Genomic DNA, 21,589 nt, shown 5'->3' on the forward strand with positions numbered 1-21,589 from the left:
TGCTTGGGGCTAACATTACAAGGCAGTCATTAAGTGACCTAATAAAGGGCTGTTGTACCCAGGTTGCTCAACGTGTTAGCTTCCTGGTCCACGCTCGTCATGGCAGTGGGCCCCATGACACTCGTGCATGGGCATGAAGTCTCAGGCCGAGCACTTGTGCGAATCGGGCATGGCCTTCTGGTCCTAGAGTCCCAAGTCTGGGCAGAAACACACCAACAGACATGTGACCCTCAAAGTCAGCCCATCCTCTGTGTTCACAGGTGCCATGAGGGTTCTGGATGGCACCCTTGTGCTCAAGCACAGCCACGTCCAGGGTGGGGGTCCACAGTCAAGGGTACAGCCACCCGGCCCCCTGTGCACTGTCGCTGGCTGGGCATCCAGTCCTCCACACAGACCCTCTCCAGGTCCTGCCATTGGGCTGCAGGAGCCCAAGGGTGGGGGCTGTAGAGGCTATGGACGAGGTCCCAGGGACACAGGGCAGGTTGCCGTCCTCTGGCTTCTGCAGCCTGCCCATGTCTACCCCAGGCTGGCCTTGCTCTGCATACTGTGGTCCCAGGCACGTGGGAGGGGGTGGTTGCCCTGGGCCTTCACACACAGTGTGGCTCTTTCCTTTGACCACCATCCACGGGAATTCCATCAGGCTGTGTCCAGGCTGAGAGCTGCCATCCTGCTCTGGGGCCTAGTGCTCTAACATCAAAGAGGCTGCCATGCAGGGCAGCCCACATGGGCGGCCCACCCCACTAATGCCCCTCACCCCAACTCTGCTCTTGGGGTTGAAGATCTTCCCGAGATTTCCAGAATCAGAAATGCCTCTGACCTTGAGGTGTCAGCCATCCAGCCCAGGAGCCCGGCCCAGTAGGTGAGAGAGAGGGCTTGTGTGAGGAGATGCCAAGGTGGACACGGCTGCCCTGCTGATCCCCAGATGCCTGGCTTGCCCACTCTGAGCCTCTGCTTCCCCACACAGGTAACCCTAGGGGCACCTGCCTCACGGGGTCCTGAGGACTCGGGGGAGGTACAGGAGGTGGCGAGGTTCCTGACACGTAAGTCTGCCACGTGGTTATGGGGAAGTGTGCTGTGTCTGACAGCAAGTCTGCATCCAAGGTGCATAAGCACTGATCTCCCGGTGGACATTGGCTCCATGCTTGAAGCCTCTGGTCACCAGCGAGGGGTGGCCTTCCTTGTCGATTCTTGCAAACTGGGGGCTGAAACACCACTTGAATTAAATGTTTCTAGACACAGCTCGAGTGAGCTATATAGAATTTCCCAGTGTTTCCCTTAGACAGAAGCCCTACTCAGTGCCCTCCCACGTGACCCAGGAATGCCTCAAACCCCTGAAAAGGCGAGTTCCATTTTAGACTGTCTGGGACCCCACAAACACTCTCGGCTACCTCCTCACCATCAGGATTGTGGCAGGGCACTCCCTGCCAATGGCTGAATCCCCAGGCCCACCCTTTCCTCTATGTATGTCCTGGCTGCCCCTGCATACTCCTGAGACATATTCACCCACCCCTGCTCCCCTCAGCTGGCTGTGGCAACTCGAGATTCCCTTTTGTGCTGGCCAAGAGAACTCCCAGCATCCTGGTCCACATCTAAAGCAAGACCTGCACAGTGCACATGGAAAATGAAGAACTAGTTTATTGAACAGCTAAAGGGGAGAAAAAGAGTAGACTGGGCTACATTTGTTACATACCAAGCAGGAAAGGCAACACCATTCCAAGTGTGCCCCTGAAGAGAGCACGGGCTTGTTCCAGGCTGGTGTCAGGATGGAGTGGTGGTGCAGTGTACATCAGCAGAGCCTGGTTCACACAAGGCAGTAGCTGCCCTCTCCCCCCTGCTCCTGGGTGACAAAGCCAGGGCTCCTTTTACCCTCTTTTACTCATGGCCATCTTGTTTGCATCACATCTGCTTTTTTCCTTCTGACTCTCGGCTCTACCCCAAGCTCCTAGCTAAAAGCATAGGTGCAGTGTGTGATGGACAACAAGCCCCACATCTCAACCTGTGCACGCTGCTGGACATTCCCAGTCTTGGCACCTTGTCCAGCGCTCCAGCTCCCAGGCGTGCTTTACGGTTTTCTGCAAGTCAGTGTTCCCAGTGTGGGAGAAAAAGTACAAACCATTTCTTGCTTACTGTGGCAGTTCTGGCAGCAGCAGCTAGTATGTATATGGAGAAACTGAAGAGGAGATGGCAATGTCCCATGAAGGGGGTAGCACTCCAGTGGTCAGGACAGGGGTGCGGTGCTACTGGCTTCTACTTCTGCAACAGAACATGTATGTCTCCAGTACAAGCTTGTAAAAAAATACTTTAACAGAATATACTGTACAGAACTAGGATTTAACACGGTATATTACAACGCTAAAATATTTGTATAAATACTATACAGGCACGGAGTCACTCCATTAGAAAGGGCTCACCAATGGGGTCAGTAAAAACCCAGAAATGATGTGTATGGCAGGAGCATGGCCAGTCACAGTGGCGTGGGTGCATGTGAGGCCTGAGGCTTAGTCAGGGCCCCTGACCACACCACAACAGGAGTTTCTGAGCTAAGTGGCCAGGCTGGCTTGGTTCAATAATACATTTTTCAATAACACTTTTGATGGGAATTTTCACACTTAGAAAACCAGCTGGGTGGCCATTCCTTCTTGGGCCCAAGCCAGCTCTGAAGGCACCTGCCCACTGGGAGTTGTTTCCTCTGTCTCCATATGCTCCCTCCATCAGGTCCAAATCCGCTGATGTGCACCCTACACCACGCTGCATGTTCCAGGCACCTGCCAGCCGCATGTCCCGTGGCGGTGAGTCACTGGGTAGGCATTGAGTGCAAACAAGGCATGAGATGGAAGTCCCTGGAGACCCAGCTCCAGCTCCAGTTCAGGGTGGGAGGGAGGGGGTGAATGGAGGCAGAAGAAGGTGGAAAAGAGGGCGGGCCAGGTGCACTCTTGATCTGCCCTGGGAACACGGTCTAATCTGGCATTTCGATATTTAATTTGGGAGGTGGGAGGACGTACTTCCCAGGGCTCTGGGTGATAACCACCCGGGTCTTCTTTCGAAACATAGGAGCGATCTTAGGAGGTTCTGGAACTGGCGTTTCTTCAGTTTCCTCGCTACCTTCATGGTGGAGGTCGTAGGAGATGTTTCCATATTCTCTCAAAAACGGGCAGATTTCAAGCAGAAACTGACAGAAATCCTTGCGAATCCCAAACCACCCTGAAACAGAAGAAATGTACTTTCTCAAACACTAGCCTCTACTGAATCTCAGGTTGCTTTTCTTTCCTGAAGAGTTTTTCTTGTATAATGTACTGCTTTATCCTGACATCTTAGAATGAAGCCTAAGCTAGGCCTCAATACCAACAAGGACCAGAAGGACGTCCTGCAGCTCTGTGGCTCCGTAGCTGGGGCTCCTGGACTGGCAGCCCCCAGGATGTCTCCCTGGGGCCTGTCAGGGATGCAATCTTGGGCCCTGGTCCAAACCTCCTGAATCAGAAACTCTGTGTGGGGGGTGGGGTGGGGGGTAGGGTGGGGTCTTGGGGCTCTGATGGGTCCTCCAGTTTGAGAACTACTGCCCTAGTGAATCTCAAATGCCTATGGCACCTAGATAATGTCAACCACTCAATCTTCCTGGCCCAGGAGAAAGCCATGTGCAACAAGGAATGTTATCCAAGAAAAAGGTTTCTGTTACCCCTGGAGTCTGGGAAGACAATAGGTATGTGTTGGTCCAAGCCAGCAGGTGGCCTGAGCTCACAGAGCCACTTCAAAGCTCCTTCTCCAAGGCCCGCTCTTCCTGTCTGGGTACCACTAAACCATCAGGTCAGTGCTGGCTTTCCTTAGGTACAACATCTTGTCACATTAGCTTCCAGAAGGGTGTGCTTCAGGGTTACATGCAAAGGAGCTCAAGGACTAGTGAGGAGAGGCTCTCATCAAAGAGCACTTCTAAACAGGTATCATCACAATGGAGAGGGAGAGCGAGCGAGCCAGGCACCACTGCTGAGAGTCAGTGATATCAAGAATGATGCTGCCAAGAGTGAGGAAACAGATCCCGGAGGATGTCTAGAGTTTGGGAGATGATGCGGATTTTCACTGAATCTTCAGGAGCCCCTGGCTAGAAGGGATAATGTTTCCCTTGTCACAGTGAATGGACTCAGAGAGGCCGCCTGCCATGCTCAGTTCTCCAGTCACAGGATTAACAGTGCTCCCTTTCCTGGAAGACTCCAGGTCTTCTCCAGTCCCACCTTCCCCAGGGAAACTCCTTGATTGGGGTCCTCAGGTTCATTTTTTCATAGAGCAGGGCCACACACACACACCCATATAGCCACACACCAGACAGAGATGTGCACACCCACCATTCAAGGACTTCTGAAATGCTAAGTACATACAGTGGTTTCCGCCTTTCTGTCCGAAGGTGGTTGCCATCAGAGTGATCAAGGAAAGCCAAAGGGGGACAAATATGGGGATACAGGAGAACGCATTGTGGCCGTCCAGCTTATGAACCAGCAGGATCTAAGGAAAGAGAAATGGTCAATGTTCTGTCAATGGAGTGTCTGAAAATGGACCCTGTCTGAAGCCAGGCTGCCCACCCTCGTCAGGCCTCCTAAGGGGGAAAGGTCACCCCACAGGAGATAACAGAAAGCCTCAATTCTGGGGGAAAGGATGAGAAGAGCTTTCACATGGCTCTTCAGGACAAAGCAGAATCCATCCACCTAGAAAATTTCCAACATCTGGCTTGTTATGGGAAACTCTTCCTGGTGTTTTTTTTCGGAGGAATAACAGTGCCCACTCTCTAATTCTCTATAGGGCTCAAATACCAAAACACCACATCCAACTTTCTCTTTCTAGAAGACAACATTCAGATGCATGGTAGCTGGAAAGGTCCACTTCCCACTGCCAGCTCCCAGGCCTCCAAAGAAAGGCAGCTCTACTGTCCTGAGCTCCTTTCAAGCCCCAGGGGCGCACAGTCTGCCAGAGAGCTTACCTCAAAAGTAAGGAGTGGCACAACGATGGTCATCCAGCTTAGCGCCATAGTGATGTGTGTCCTCCTCTGCTCTGCGATCACATCCATGGAACGCAGGAACAGGACGGACCACACGATGTAGTAGAGGACTACCAGACACAGAAACGACATGAGAATCCACAAGGGGACACACACGACCTGAGGGCGGGAGGAGAGAAGAAAGGTCTTTAGGGGAGGCACGACTGACTTCATCCTGGATCTCTGCATGTAAGTGGGTGCCAGGCCTGGATGTGGCCAGCGTGTAAAGAGGACCTGCTGCTCCTGGTGGGATCCCCCGCAGCCAGGGCCACCCTCGGGGTGGAGAGCAGCCATTTCCCTGAATCTTGAGCTCACTCAGCTGGCCTGCGCTCTGCCCACCTCCCCTCCACCTGCCAAGGGTAGTGAGGCCACCCCAGCTCACGAGCATGTCCCCTCTTCCCAGGCACTGCCCATCCTGCCAGGGGTTCTGTAGCTAGAGGCTGGGGATCGTGCCCCCTGGCAACTCAGGCTGCCCAGGGGACCCATGACCTCCATGAACTTGCACATTGAGGCCAGGAGGCTTTTCCGCTGCCTCGCTCAGACGGGTTCTGTGTCTGTTGCTGTCACACCAGAAAGACTTCGTTTCACCTCCCATATAAGCCCAGAAGATGAGTCCCAGGGGCCTCACCAAGCTCCCTGTGTTTGACCTTTTACCCCTTCTCAATGGCCCCTTGGGTACATCTGTTGTCCCTTTGTTTTCTGTTGTGAAACAGTAAAATTGACTGTTTTCCATTGGTGGCCAGTTCCATGATGGTTCATACATGTATGTGTAGATCTGTGGGGCCTTGGGCGAGACAGAGGATAACTCCGTCACCGTGCCACACTCACTCATGCTCTGTCTTTGCTGTGTGACCACCTTACCCCAACCCCAACCCCCAGAAGCCACTGCTCTGTCCTCTAACACAATACTTTTGTCTCTTCAAGAATGTGACAGAGATGGACTCATAGAGCATGTCACCTTCCAAGGCTGCCTTCTCCCACTCAGCAGGACATCTCTGAGATGCTTCCAGGCTGTTGTGTCTATCTACCAGTCACTGCTGAGTGGTGTTCCACTGGATGGATGCACCCAACCCTGTTTATCTGCTTACCCTGGGAAGGAAATGTGGGTGCTTTCCCGCTTTGGGCTGTTGCAAATGAAGTTGCTGTAAACACTTGTGCCCAGGTTTTTGTGTGGTATGTTTTCATTTCTCCAAGGGAAACACCCAGGATTGGCACTGCTAGGTCACATGGCAACTCTATGTTTATTTAACCTTATTAGAAATTGCCAAGACATTTTCCAGAGCGTCTATCCAGTTTGGCCTTTCTACTAGCAATGGGCAAATGTCCTCGTCCCTTGGTTCCGCCCTAGCACACCTGGTACTGTGGCTATCTTAGCCATTTTGATGAAGGTATTGTGGCACCTCATTCTGGTTTTTATTTGCTTTTCCCTAGTAGGTAATGATGTCCTTTACATGTGCATATTCACCATATGTCTATCTTCTTTGTGAATAGTTGGTTCAGTCTTCCGTCAATTTTAAAATTTGGTTGCTGAGGTTTTTAGTTTTGAGACTTCTTTAGATGCTTTAGATATATGTCCCTGGTTACACATGTGTTTTATGAGTATTTCCTCCTAGTCTGCAACCTGTCTTTTCATTAATATTACTTTAATTTTAAGCTTCTTTTATGGACCATGTTGTTGGTATCATTTCCAGGAACTCTTCACCTAACTTCAGATCCCAAAGACTGTCTCCTCCTAACAGTTCTTTGGTTTTCACATTTCATTTTTAGACGTAGGACTTAAGCTGGACTCCTGAAGAGGCTGGACCTTCTGCATGGAGGTTTGCTGTGGTCTTCCTCCTAAAGCACATCTGGGGTCAGGCACAGTGGCCTGGCCCTCGTGGGTAGAAAGTCAGTGAGTAGCCTCACTGGGCTTCTCTTGAACACTGTGGGAAACCTGCAGTCAGGCTGTTTCATCTGCTAGGATTTGCACTGCACTGGGGCAGGAAAAATTCCTTTGTTTATCTATAGAAAACATGCATAGTTTTTCCTAATCATTTTTTTTTTTCTGATTGTATCTTATACTCAAATTGTGGTCTTAACTCACATTTGTTTCCACCATGGTACAAGAGAAAGCTCTGAGCCCAATTACCATTCTGCAGATACAGAACCCTGAAGCTTTAAGATGGATGACTGAACAACAGTTTTTATTATGAATATTTTATCAAAGACTTTAGGAAGAAGTGATTGATCTTATCTTTATTCATTATAAAGGCATCTTTTATTCCCTTATTTTCTTCCTTGTCTCCAAATGAGTATTTTCTTTTTTTCAGTATATTTTTTTACCTTTGTAATTTTTTTTTTTAAAGGTAAACCATGTTTATCACAGAAAATGTCTTGTGTACAAAAGTACACAACAAGCAGTGGGGGACGGGATCCCAAACCCTGGCAAGACCTCATCTCACATAGGCAATGTAAGTCTTCTATCTTTTCTCTCATCTTCTTTCTATGTGTTACTAGTTGAAATTGTACTGTATTCTCTAATTTGCAGCTTGCCGAGAATGGATGGAGCCATTTGTGTGTGTGTGTGTGTGTGTGTGTGTAGCTCCATCCATTCTCCTACCTATGTAAGCACAATCAGTTTTAACCACACAGCCTTTCATGGAAGTCAGAGGTCACTAGCGTGACTTAGACTTCATCCCTGGCAAAAGTATAAAGAGGCACAGTTTTTTTTTTTTTTTGAAAAAGGGAGCTGGCAGTGCAGTTTATATTTCAAAATCTCAAAAAGCTCTTACTCTCTGGGCCAGTAATACTGCTTTTGGAGTCTTTCCTAAAAAAAAGCAATGAAAAAAAAAACAGGCAAAGATTTATCTACACAAAATTATATGCTGCAGCATGATTTATAGTTGTAAAAACACTGGTAACAAGTTCAATATTCAGAAATTAGAGGACAGTCTGGTAAATGTATTTGAAGAATATTTTGTTATCAATTAAACTTTCAAAGTTATATATATAAAGAGCATTTATTGACATGGAAAACTGCTTATGACACAACATTAGAACAACAAAGCAGGATACTAAATTATAAATGCAGTATGATCTCAATTATCCTTATGAAACAATAAACCCCCAAACAAGGAAACAAAAACCACTAACCATGTTATCTCCTAGGGGATTATGGGTGATTATTATCCTACCACTTATGTTTATCTGTCTTTTCCAAGATTTCTATGATGAACATGAGTTTTATAATCAAAAAAAGTTTTTTTAAAGATTTAAAAAGTTACATACAAGCCAGGGCCAGTGAATGATCTTGTCCAGTCTTAAGGCAATGAATATAAACTGGAGAATGTTGACAGAACACAGGATTTCTAACTAAAAATGAAGAGAAGAATCAGTTAAACAAAGTAATAGTTGTATTCAATACCACAGTTGTTTGGTTAACATTTTAAAAAGGCAATTCAAATTATAATGCAGCAAAAGTTTTATTACATCATACTTGGAACCTCCTGATTTTCAGCAGAGAGGAGCAAAGCAGTGCTGTGCCAAGGAGAAGCCTGGCTCTGGCCTTGTGTCCTGTCCTCTCTGCTTGGTGGCTGCTTGGCCCTTTAAGCTCATCCATGCAGTGACCTGTTTCCAAGCTTGCAATCTGTAGAGGCAGTCTTTGCTGGAGTCCCCAGCTCCCCTCCTGCCCCTTCCCATACGTATCTATATTAGGATGGTTCCTAACCATCACTGTCCTGCCTTCTTGTGTTGGGACTCCGCCTACACCCCACACTTTCCTTTCTTGATCCTGGAGGACCTTGTCACATCAAGATGTCACTCATGGATGCTTTACTGCATCTTGAATCACACCATGCCATGGATCCTTCCTGCAAGCACATGTTCAACTCATCTCCATTAGACACGAAATAACCCCAAGACCAAATGAACCCACACTTCTCTTGATCTAATGCCCCTACCAGCCCTAGTTCTCTCTTTCCATCACCACAGAGCTTTGTGAGACACCGTGGACACTGGAGTCTCCATGGCCTCCCCTGCCACTCCAAGCTCTGGGGTCCACTGTGCACTGGCCTCTGTCCCCACAACAACTACCTGGAAATTGCTTTCCTCCAGGTCCCCAGTCACTTCTGCAGCACTGGGGACACTGCCACTTGCACCAGACTGGGTGCTGCCACACCAAGTGACACTGCCCACCACTCTTCCTTCGTTGAGGAACCCAGTGTGTTGTCTCGCCAGCCTCCTGGTCTCTGATACTTCCCTATCAGGTACATTTTTCTCTCTTTAAATGGTGATGGCCCCCAAAGTCTGCCTTCTCTACCCACTGGAGAGACACAAACACAAACATGCGTGCTTTCTTGACTCCGTTGCTCTGTTCTATTCGGCCTCCACACCTCTGGCAGGCACGCCCTCCTCCTGCTCGCTTCTGCAACTTCCGTCTCCACTGCAGCCTTCCTGCCAGGGCCCAGAGTCGGCTCTCCCTGAGGCACTTCAGTTGAAGCCATCCCCTAGAGAGTCGATCATCTCCCATACCTGGCCTCCTTCACCCTGTGCCATAGCTTCCCATAGCCTCCTGTCTCACTGGGAGCCACTACAGCCTGGATTCCCCAAATCAGGACATGGGTACACAGCTGCACTCCCTTCCCCATGCTCTAGGCTCAGGCACTGCCTGTGTCCTCTACCATGCAGACTTCTCTAGGGTCCCTAGCCCAGTCTCTGTCCCAGTGCCCCACAGGTGGCCCTCCTGCTGGCTCCAGCACTTGCTGCTCTTCAACAGCTCACCACCACCCACAGAATGAAAATCACAGGACACTACCCAACCTGGCCCACGGCTGCCCCAAAGCTCCCAGTTCCCTGGGCAGTTAGTGATTCAGCCATTCCTTCCGAGGCCTATGGGCCAAAAGAAACATCTAATGGTTCCACTGACTTAAGTCATTAGATCTAAAAGGAATACTGACATCCTAAGTAGCACTCTATGGATTTTTGCACAGCACTGCCTTCTCATGACAGAGAAAGCCAACAACCTAGACTCTTCTATGACACCACTGAAATCAATGCAGTGTGCCCTAACAATAAGACCCAAACTATGTGGAGCTAGTAGTTCACTGTGTATCCCCACAGATGTCAGGGATCATTGCTTCTCCCTCAAAAATGCCCAATATCCCATGGTACCCTGTGAGCACCCTGTGGTGCCTTGGGCAGCTGGGCACTGCCTTGAAGACTAAGGACTGGTCCTTAGTCAGCCCAATCCCTCTCTACAGCCTCCCCACTTCTCCCTAGTTCCTTCATTTACACTTTATGCTCCATGCATTTTTTCTGTGGAAAAATACAAATAATGTAAAACTTACCATCTTGAGTCTCTTTAAGGGTACAGTTTAACTGTATTAAGTATATTCATATTACTACCATATGAGTATGACTGTGAAACCATCACCACTTTCCATCTCCAGGACTCTCTGCATCTTGCAAAACTGTGCTCCAGTCATATCTGAGCCACTGTTCACTTGACATGACAGACTTTCTTCTATGTCTATGGCTTCTTATGTGTTATTTCCTCTGCCTGAAAAATACCATCCCCTTTCCTTCCTGCACAGGGCACCCTGCCACACCCTGACTCCTCCTGCATGGCCATGGGGAAGCCTAGGCCCACTAACCTCTAACCAAGGAGTACTCCTCCTCCTGAGACACAAAAACCAAGAGGGGGGCTCAAGTCTTGGTATATGGTTTCTTCTCGCAGGTAGATTGCCAAGAGTGTGACCCTATGAGTGACATATTTTCTAGAACTCTGCATTAGGAAAATACATTTTTATGCCTAGTATAGTTGTAGCCCTGGTATATGCTTTCATTTTCTAAGACATATAGTTCCAATTTTTTAGTTTTCTTTAATCTCTTCCTCAGCTCCCATCCAACAGTATTTACGTAACTTTCTCAGTGCTTTTCAACCTGGGTAATGCTGCTTGCCTGGGGAGGAGCTAGGAAATGTGCACAGACCCTGCTGGATGTGAAAATAACCTGCGGGAGCACATCCACTACTGTTTACTAGGCAGACATCAGCAGTAAGTGATCTGAAATGCAGGGGACAGTCCTGCTCAAGAAGACATTTCCTATCCCAAAGGACAACAGCATATCCAGCCCCCACTGAGGAACACTGCCCCAAATAGGCAAAATCTAGAAAGTTTAATGTCAGTGATTTTGTTTAATATACAAATGATTTTTAAACCGTGGTATTGTTACTTCATTTGCTCAGATAATAGAAAAGAATGCAAAGCAAAAGACGCATAAGGTGGAAAGGTAAGTGTGATGGGCTGGAAATGGCACCTTCAACAAATACGGGGAATACAGATTTGGGGCAAGTGAGGTAGGAGCCTGGAGCTCGTGTGGAAATCAGAGTTGAGAAATGCAGATTCAGGAAGTGAGAGCACAGAAGTGGCAGTGGAGGCAGGAAGTGTGAACGAGATCATTCAGAGGAAGTGTGAACAGTGAGGACAGAAAATGCCCAAGGTTAGGATCCTGATGCTGGGAAAGATTGAAGGCAGGAGGAGAAGTGGATGACAGAGCATGAGATGGTTGGATGACATCACCGACTTGATGGACATGAATTTGAGCAAGCTCTGGGAGTTGGTCATGGCGTGCTGCAGTCCATGGGGTCACAAGAGTCAGATACGACTGAGTGACTAAACTGAGGATCCTAAGAAACAGTGACTTGTGAGGAATAGATGAAAGAATTCAGTGAAGAAGCTGAATACAGGCTGAGGTAGCCAGCTTGGTGGAGGGACCCAGAGTGTCAGGACCTGCAGAGTGGTCAGTGAGACAAGGGCTCCAAAGGCCTCCAGATGAGGCAGCAGGACACGGAGGTGGGGGGGGCGGTGGTGCAGTGCCAAAGCAGGCAGCGTGGCTGTAGTACTTGGTCATTTAATCAAAAAATAGTCTAGGTATTGCTGTGAGGGTACTGACTTTAACTAAAGGAGATTCCCCTCGATGGTATGGTTACATCTCATCCAATCAGCTAAAGGGCCTTAGGAGCAAAGACCATGGTTTCCTGGAGAGGGAGAAATCCTGCTGAATCTCCAGCGCCCATAAGCACGTGAGCCAGCACCTTCCAATAAGCCTCCTATGTGAACACCTATCTACATATCTGCAACTATATCTCCATCTGCATCTATACTACTGGGTCTCTTTCTCAGGAGAAGCTGGCTGATCCAGGTGGACAGGGAAAGACATGAAGCAGGAAGAAGCCTGATGGCCTGAGAGAAAAACCAGTGTTTAAGTCAAGAAAGAGAAACATGATTATTTCCATTGTCTTTCATTTCCTTATATACCATGATCTAGCATTAGTGATCAATCTCTTCTATCATAGTAACTCATCAAAAGATTCTGATTTTTGAAACCTTCCTAAAAATATGAAATCTCACCTCCAGTGACCTGTCATGGCGAAAGCCCCAAACACAAGCTGCCACAGACACGGGGGAAACGAAGAAGAGTGGCATGAAGACCAGGAGCCAGAAGTGGCTGCCTCTCTCAATCCTGTCGCACACCAGCACTTCAAACATCAGCAACAGCAAGTGGATGCCCACTGCAATTAGCATGGCCTTGAACTCCACACATGTTTCCCCTTCTGCTCTAAAGAGGGACAGAAGAAGAAGAAAAAAACATCCTCAGTTCAAAATCTCCATAGCGAGCAAGCAGCCCAGCACACCAACTTACACGGATACTCTGGATTGTATTTGTAAATCTGACAAAAGGCAAAGGGAAATCAGGTGGAAAGCTAAGTTAACATTCCTCTTTAAGGGGCAATCTTTCAAACATCAAAGAACTACCACATGACAAGCAATGAATATTTACAACCAAACCGGACTTAAGAGTTTTAACTGAATATTCTCAGAAGCAATACCACAGTTTTTATTTCCTGACAGTGTACATTAACACTTTTGTTCATAAATTTAAATTCAACTACTTCCAAAATTATTTAAGCTATTACTTCTAATGCTAACAGCTGACACATATCCCTTAAATCTCATGATCCCCTTCTCTCAATGAATTAAAAACCATGTAAATCACATTTCATGCAATACAATAAAAAAAAAACCCTAGTTTTACTGCATAAGTGTCTGTTATATTTCAAGAAAATATAGCAACTGTTGTTAGGTGCTATTTTAAAATGCAAATCAAATTATTAATGTTATTTTCCTTCCTATCCTATTCCATTAGGATAAACTAACACCTGCAGATGCTAAAGAAGAGCCATTAAAACTGTTCTTTAAATCAGTTTAAGCTGCTTATGGATCATGCATGGACTTAATAGGTTAACAATTAAAAAAATAATAAGGCCACTAATCAGGAAAATGGTTAAAAATGCGTCTGCAAGGCCAACAATGCACTTAATTCAATATATAGGTGAACATCTGTGATGCATCATGTTGGTGTGACTTTAGAACACAGAGAAAATGAGATCAGAAGTTATAATCTGTAAGACCCAACAATGTTCCACTGGACAATGTTGATGCTAGAATGACCATGTCTGTACATTCAGGACATTGAACTACACACATACAATTCCTTTTCTTAAGGGAATCTTGAAAGGTATCTTAAACCAAAAGAAAAAAACTCAAACAGTTTCTAAACAACTAGTGGAACTTAAACTGTTTAGCAATTTCACTTTTCATTCTTTAAGTAGCAAAGGTTCTTGTTCAGTCACTAAGTCGTGTCTGACTCTTTGTAACCCTATGGACTGCAGCATGCCAGGCTCCTCTACCCCTTACTATCTCTTGGAGTTTGCTCAAACTCGTGTTCATTGAGTCGGTGATGCTATTTAACTTTCTCATTAGAAAAGACCCTGATGCTAGGAAAGATTAAAGGCAAAAGGAGAAGGGGGCAGCAGAGAATGAGCAAACATTCAGTTCAGTTCAGTTCAGTCGCTCAGTCATGTCCAACTCTTTGCAACCCCATGAATCGCAGCATGCCAGGCCTCCCTGTCCATCACCAACTCCCGGAGTTCACTCAGACTCACGTCCATCAAGTCGGTGATGCCATCCAGCCATCTCATCCTCTGTTGTCCCCTTCTCCTCCTGCCCCCAATCCCTCCCAGCATCAGGGTCTTTTCCAATGAGTCAACTCTTCGCATGAGGTGGCCAAAGTAGAGCAAACATTAGATATGTGAAAATATCTCATAAAAAAAAAAAAAGATTTGTGGCCACACAGGTAATCTTAAAAAAAAATCTAAGAATTTAAAAAAATCTAAGTTACACACTAATGTCCCCCATCTGCTAAGGCTCTGTGTGTGGCTATTTTCAAGTTCTTAGCTACATATGTGGTAACATATTTTAGATGATCTAAATCTTATTTTTAAAGTTCATAGTGAAGATTTAAACAAGTTGAGATGGCCCCAACTTATATACTTTCTCATATGAGCAGCTGCATGTATTCCCCTCTTCTCTCCCCACCTGCCTACTGGGCATTCTGTCACTCCTTATCTGCCTGGTGATGGTTTAGAATAGCTCCCCGCAACAAGTCGCCCCTTTTTCTTTCCAAAGTGGCAGACTTTGCAAGGGAGAGCAGAGAGACTCTGGTGGGCCCCAGCAGCAGCAGGATGTGCACTGGAGTTAAGCCCATGACAGGGACTTGGACCAACTGAGGCGTCCAAGAAGAAAGGTGTGAGGGGAGGGGTGAAGGTAAAGAGTGCACCTCTTCCTGGCCCCCAGGGCTCTATTCTCCTTCACAGCATCTGGGTCTCATCTTTTCCAGTCTCAGGGCCTCACTGTGTCCTGGGCAAGCTGCTTCCCCCACACCACTAATAGGCCTAAAATCCCAGGACTAGGAGATTGGGGTAAGGGGAGACCCAGTTCCAGAAATTAATGGAGAAGGGTATGTCCCTGATGGCCAAAACTAGAACTTTGATTTGTAGAATTTCTCCTACAAACATGATGGTTTCATAACTTCCTTGTCTAGCATGGTGTAACAGTTCTATATTTTGGATGCATTTTAGATTACATAAAATTTTGTGGGCTGGCCAGGGACTTAAGTAACAGTGGCTATCAAACACTTAATTTTTAAAAACTTAGAATAGATATAAGCTTGCTTATATTATAGCTCTTCTAAAACCTCTGACAGGTAGAAAAGAAAATACTCCTTACTTTATGAGAAGTGAAAAACAAGATACTCCCCCCTGCACCTGCCCAGGGTAGAGACCAACAGGTTTTATAAAGCAGTATTACCGATATTGGGGATTTCGTGCCCAGACTCCAGTTCCAACTGAGGCTCCAACAATGACCATTAACTTCCACAGCCATATTGGAGCAAAAACAGCCCAGTAACTCCACTGAATGATGCCATCTAGACGAAGGGCCAGCAACACAGAGAACAGCAGTAGACAGGCATAGATGAGGAATTTACTAGGAGAAAAACAAAACAAAGATTCACATTACAAACAGGCGATAAAATGAGGTGTGATAACAGCATTAACTTTTTAGCATGTGAAAAGAATCACCAATTCAATAATCATATATTGAAAATTCTATGTAGAAGACATACTCTTGTTAGAGGATAAAAGAAATATAAAGAAGACTAAAACAAGTTCCCTACTTTCCAGGGCTTCCTGGTAAGAGAAGTCCATACAGAAACATATATAACAGGCATATGTCAGAATGATTCTATGGGTAGAATGTGATGCCAGCCCACAGAGGAAACATGGATTCTGTCTGGGGGGGACTGGGAAGCAGAGAAGTGATAAGCCTGAAGCTAGTCTGAAGGACACACAGAAAGCTACCACACAGGAAAGGATATGAGATGAGGAAGCATTCCAAGCAGAAGGAACTAGCCATCCAGACATGGAGACTGAAAAAAGTTGACAGTTCAAGATATGGTCAACTTGTGTCACTAATTATTTGATTCTATTTTTAAAAAAGTAGCCACCTGCCATAATCATTTACAGTAATATTTTAATCCATGTGTTAGTCTTTTGGTGACTGAATTATACACATACATACACTCATATTTTATATAAAACAGACTTCATGAAGAGGATGTTTTAAAAATATTAATTAGAAATTACATTGTTAAGGACTTCTATTTACAACTTTGGTAGAATATGAGGAATGCAGTTTTCCCTCCCACCTTAAAAAGAAACTGGATGAAATATATGAAATAACAGTTTTCAAACACAGGGCAACAGGCAGTGAAGGACCATGATGGCAGAAAGAAATTTGAAAAAAAAAAAAAAAAAGGAAATAAACTCTATCAATGCCCCAGCTTACTGCCTGGAGCTAAATTCCAGACTGCAGTAAGAAGGCAGTTAAAATCTAACCCTATTGCCAATTACATCAAATGTAAATGTTCTCTGTTTGTGTGAAAGTCGCAGTCATGTCCAACTCTTTGCGACCCCATGAACTGTAGCCCACCAGGCTCCTCTGACCATGGAATTCTCCAGGCAAGAATACTGGAGCTGGTGGCCATTTCCTACTTCAGGAGATCTTCCCGACCCAATGCTTAGTAGAAACGATCTCAAGTCAACAACTTATGATCCATCTTAAGAACCTAGGAAGGGAAGGACATTTTTAAAAAATGAATGGAAGTCAATAATAAATACATACACAAATATAAATGAACTACATAAGAAAGATGTTACCTAGAACTAGGGGAGAGGGCTATGGGGAATTGCTCTTTTTTTTTTAAATTTTATTTTATTTTTAAACTTTACAATATTGTATTAGTTTTGCCAAATATCGAAATGAAATTTCACTTAGCACAATGTCCTCAAGGTTCATTCATGTTATAACAAGTGACAGATTCCTTCCTTTTAAGGATGAATATTATTCAGTTGTATGTTTATACTACATTCTGTTTATCCATTAAAAAAAAAAAAAAGAAAGATGTTAGAGAAAAATCAAAGAAATTAAAAGCTGGTTCTTTGAAAAGATAAAAAAGAGCAGAGACATTATTTTGCTGACAAAGGTCCATCTAGTCAAAACTATGGTTTTTCCAGTAGTCATGTATGGATGTGAGAGTTGGACCATAAAGACAGCTGAGCGCCAAAGAATTGATGCTTTTGAACTGTGGTGTTGGAGAAGACTCTTGAGAGTCCCTTGGACTGCAAGGAGATCCAACCAGTCAATCCTATAGGAAATCAGTCCTAAATATTCTTTGGAAGGACTGATGCTGAAGCTGAAACTCCAATACTTTGGCCACCTGATGCGAAGAACTGACTCACTAGAAAAGACCCTGATGCTGGGAGGGATTGAAGGCAGGAGGAGAAGGGGACGACAGAGGATGAGATGGTTGGATGGCATCACCAACTCAATGTACATGAATCTGTGCAGGCTCCGGGGGTTGGTGATGGACAGGGAAGCCTGGTGTGCTGCAGTCCATGGGGCTGCAAAGAGTCGGACATGACTGAGTGACTGAACTGAGCTGATAGCTAGAGTGATCAGGAAAAAAAAAAACAGTAGACAAGAATTACTAATACCAGGAATGAAAGCAGGGACATCATGACAAATCCTACAGGTATTAGAAGTGGATATTATGAACAGCTTCAAGCAAGCAAATTTCTTGAAATAAATATATTATTAAAGTTCACACAAGAAGAAATACTTTCATATTCCTACATCTATTTAAAGAATGACAGAAACTGTAGTTAGAATCAGTCTCACAAAAAACTGTTAAGCCCAGACAAAATCTACCAAATACATAAGGAAAAACTAGTACCAATTTTTCACAAACTTTTGCAGAAAAAGATGAGAGAGGAACATTTCCCAATTTATTTTATGAAGCTAGTAGCATTACCCTGATACTCAAACCTGACCAAGAAAGAAAACTACAAACCAGTTTCCTTCATGAAAGACAGATGCAAAACCCCTAAAAAACAGGAAATTGTATCCAACAATATATAGAAAGAATACTTCATTATGACTAAGTGTGGTTTAGCCAGGACTGCAAGTTTGGCTTAACATTTGAAATCAATGTAATTCACTGTATTAATAGAATGAAAAAGAGAAGCCATATGATTATTTCAATAGTTTCAGGAGAAACATTAGATATAACTCACTACTCATTCAAGATAAAAATCTCTAAGCAAATTAAGAATAGAGGGGTATCTAGAAAAAACCTGACAGTCGCCTTCAGTGTCTGCTGCCAAGGGCTCTGGGCCTTTGGACTTGGACTTCCCTGGTGGCTCAGCTGGTACAGAATCTGCCTGCAATGCAGAAGACCTGGGTTTGATCCCTGGGTTGGTAAGATCCCCTGGAGAAGCGAACAGCTACCCACTCCAGTATTCTGACCTGGAGAATTCCATGGACTGTATAGTCCATTGGTTGCAAAGAGTTGGACATGCCTGAACAACTTTCATGTTTAGAAAAAAAATAGTTAAAAATGCTTAATGGTGAAAGACTAAATGCTTTCCACAAAGATGGTAAACAAGAAGTTTGTCCACTTCAATACAACTATTCAACATTGTACTAGAAGCCCTAGCCACAAATATAATACAAGAAAAGAAATAAAAAGGATACAGGTTTGGAAAGGAAGGAGTAAATCTAATATTTGCAGACAATGTGACTGTCTATGTAGAAAATCCTAAGTACTTGACCAAAAAAGCTACTAAACCTAATTAGTGAATTTAGTAAAGTTGCAGGATACAAGGTAAATAAATGAAAACATTTACTGCATTTCTATATGCTAGCAATGAGAAAATGGACACAGATTTTAAAAAAAAAACTATAATTTACTGCAACTTTCCTATAAACAATAATATTTAAAATCAGAAGTTTATGAAAAAACTACCATTTACAACAGTATCAAAGTATGAAATACCTAGAGACAAATTTAACAAAATACCTGCAAGACTTAAAGATTCTGAAATCTAACAAACATTGCCAAAAAAATTTTGTAGCTTTGCTAAGTTGCTTCAGTCATATCTGACTCTTTGTGACCCCATGGACTGCAGCCTGCCAGGCTCCTCTGTCCATGGGATTTCCCAGGCAATAATACTGGAGTGGGTTGCCATTTCCTTCTCCAGGGGATCTTCCCCACCCAGGGATTGAACCCTCACGTGTCTTTCACATCTCCTGCACTGGCAGGAGAGTTCTTTACCACTAGCGCTACCTGAGAAGTCTTAAAATTAAAGATCTAAACAAATGGAGAAATCCACCATTTTTACAGATTAAAAAATTCAATACTATTAAAATTTACATCCTCTATTCGATTTCCTATGGTTGCTATAACAAATTGCCATGAACATGATGGTTTAAAACAACACACATTTATTCTCTTATAGTTCTGCAGGCTAAAGGTCCAAAATGGGGTTCACTAGGTTAAAACTAAGGAGTCAGCAGAGCCATGTTCCCTCCAGAGACTAGGAGAGAATCCATTCCTTGCCTTTTCAAGTTTCTAGAGCTGCATTCCCTGTACTCCTTTGAGCTCCTTCCTCCATTATTAATATCAGAAGGGCAGCATCTTCAAATCTCTTTCTCTGCTTCAATCACATTGTCTTCTCTTTATAGTATCTCCTCTGCCTCCTTCTTATATGGCAACCCATGAATGTATTTAGAGCCCACCTGGATAAACCAGGATATTCTCCCATCTCAAGATCTGTAATTTAATCATATCTTTTGCCATATAAGGTAATATTCACCTTTTTGCCAGAGAAGGTAATATACACAGGTTCCATGGATTAGTAAGTAGATATCTTTGAGGGACATTATTTAGCCTACCATACTCATCACGTTATTCTGAAGAGTCAATGCAAGTAGTCCCATTTGCTATTTATGATTTTGTTTCTTCTGCCTGAGGAGACATATTAAAAAAATATTGCTAAGACTGACATCAAAGAGCATACTGCCTATGTTTTCTCTGAGGAGTTTTATGGTTTTGGGTCTTATATTTAAGTTGTTAATCCAAATTGAGTTCATTTCTGTATATGGTATTAGGAAGTAGTCTAGTTTGATAATATCTGACATCTGTCAGAAAGACTATTATCAAAAGGACAACAGATAACAAGTGTTGGTGAGGATGTAGAGAAAAAGGAATTAACATGCAATGTTGGCAAGAATGTAAACTGATGCAGCCACTATGAAAAATGGTATGGAGGTTCCTTAAAAACTTAAAAATAGAACTATCATGTGCTCCAGCAATTCGACTCCTGGGAATTTATCTGAAGAAAAAAACACTAATTCGAAAAGATATATGTAGCCCTATGTTTACTGCAACCTTATTTACAATAGCTAAAATATACCTAAGTGGCAACCTAAGTGCCATGAAGAGATGACTGTTTAAAGAACATGTGGGGAGTGTGTGTGTGTATGTGTGTGTAATGGAACATTACTCAGCCACAAAAAATAATGAAATCTTGTCATTCGTGACAACTTGGATGAACCTACAGGGCATTATACTAGTAAAATAAGTTAGAGAAAGACAAATATAACTGCATTTATATGTAGACTCTAGAAAAAGAAATAAACAAAACAGAAACAGAGTAATGGGTACAGAGAATAAACAGATGGTTGCCAGAGGTGGTGGGAGGAGGGGAGGAGAGAACTAGGTAAGGGAGATTCAGGATTAGAACCTCCAGCCACAAAATAAAGAAGCTATGGGTATGAAATATACAGTGTGGGGAATACAGTCCCCTTTTAGTGCTAAACAAAAGTAATATAGTATCTTTAAATAGTGACAGATGGTAACTAGACACTGTGGTGACCATTTAAAAATGTATAGAAATACCAAATCACTATGTTGTACAACAGGAACTATTTAATAACGTAGTGTTGTGGGTGAATTATATCTCAAAAACAAACAAACCTATAGAAAAAGATGTTAGATGCATGGTTACTGGAGGTTAGGGTGGGGCAAGGGGGAGTTGGATGAAGGTAGTCAAAACATAGAAAATTCCTTTATAAGTATTAGAGAGGAATTTTACAACATGATAAATGTAATTAACACTGTGGTATGTTATATATGAAAGTTGTTGAGAGTAAACCCTGAGAGTTCTCATCACAACGAAAAATATTTTTTTCTTTTATTTTTGTATATGAGATGATTAATGTTCACTAAACTTACTGTGGTAATAATTTCATGAGGTATGTAAGTCAAATGATTATGCCGTACACCCTAAACTTACACAGTGCTGTATGTCACCTATGTTTCAATAAAACTGCAAGAAAAGAATACATGCAATATCTGAAAAGGGCAATAAAGCAAAGCACAATAAAACAAGGTATGCCTGTATGCATTTAAGGTTCCACCATGTCTTTTCAAGGCTTGATAGCTCATTTCTTTTTAGTGCTAAACAATATTCCATTGGATGCACCAGTTTATTTATACATACACCCATCGAGGGACATCTTGGTTGCTTCCAAGTTTTGGCAATTATGATTAAAGCTGCTATAAATATACAGGGAAAAAAAAAGATTCAATGCAATCCCAATGAAAATCCAAGCAGCCTCTTCTGGAGAAATTAACATACTAATTCTAAAAATTATATGAAAATGCAAAAGACTTCAAAGGGGCAGAACAATTATGAGAGAGAACAAAGTTGGAGAAACTATACTATGTGCTTATACTGCATGCTTTCATGACTTAACTATAGAGCTACAGTAATCAAGAAAATGCAGT

The 21,589-nt window shown here is 43.9% G+C and overlaps 1 protein-coding gene across 2 annotated transcripts in view; it reads right to left on the minus strand.

Annotated features, from left to right (window-relative positions):
* Nucleotides 1-1,617: 1,617 nt before the first annotated feature.
* Nucleotides 1,618-21,589, minus strand: part of TMEM185A (transmembrane protein 185A) — a 41,855-nt gene continuing 21,883 nt past the window's right edge. Inside the window, exons 2-8 of one of the 2 annotated variants that reach the window (XM_070784744.1) lie at nt 15,208-15,384; nt 12,409-12,616; nt 8,288-8,371; nt 4,964-5,140; nt 4,368-4,491; nt 3,003-3,201; nt 1,618-2,253 (exon numbers count right to left, since the gene is read on the minus strand). In XM_070784744.1, coding sequence (XP_070640845.1) covers nt 2,238-2,253; nt 3,003-3,201; nt 4,368-4,491; nt 4,964-5,140; nt 8,288-8,371; nt 12,409-12,616; nt 15,208-15,384 — 985 coding nt within the window. In that variant the 3' untranslated portion in view covers nt 1,618-2,237. Of the gene's footprint in view, nt 3,202-4,367; nt 4,492-4,963; nt 5,141-8,287; nt 8,372-12,408; nt 12,617-15,207; nt 15,385-21,589 lie in introns of both variants that reach the window. The other variant, XM_070784743.1, reaches the window with a different exon arrangement.

This window comes from Bos indicus, chromosome X (assembly GCF_029378745.1).
Source record: "Bos indicus isolate NIAB-ARS_2022 breed Sahiwal x Tharparkar chromosome X, NIAB-ARS_B.indTharparkar_mat_pri_1.0, whole genome shotgun sequence".
Lineage (NCBI taxonomy): Eukaryota > Metazoa > Chordata > Mammalia > Artiodactyla > Bovidae > Bos > Bos indicus.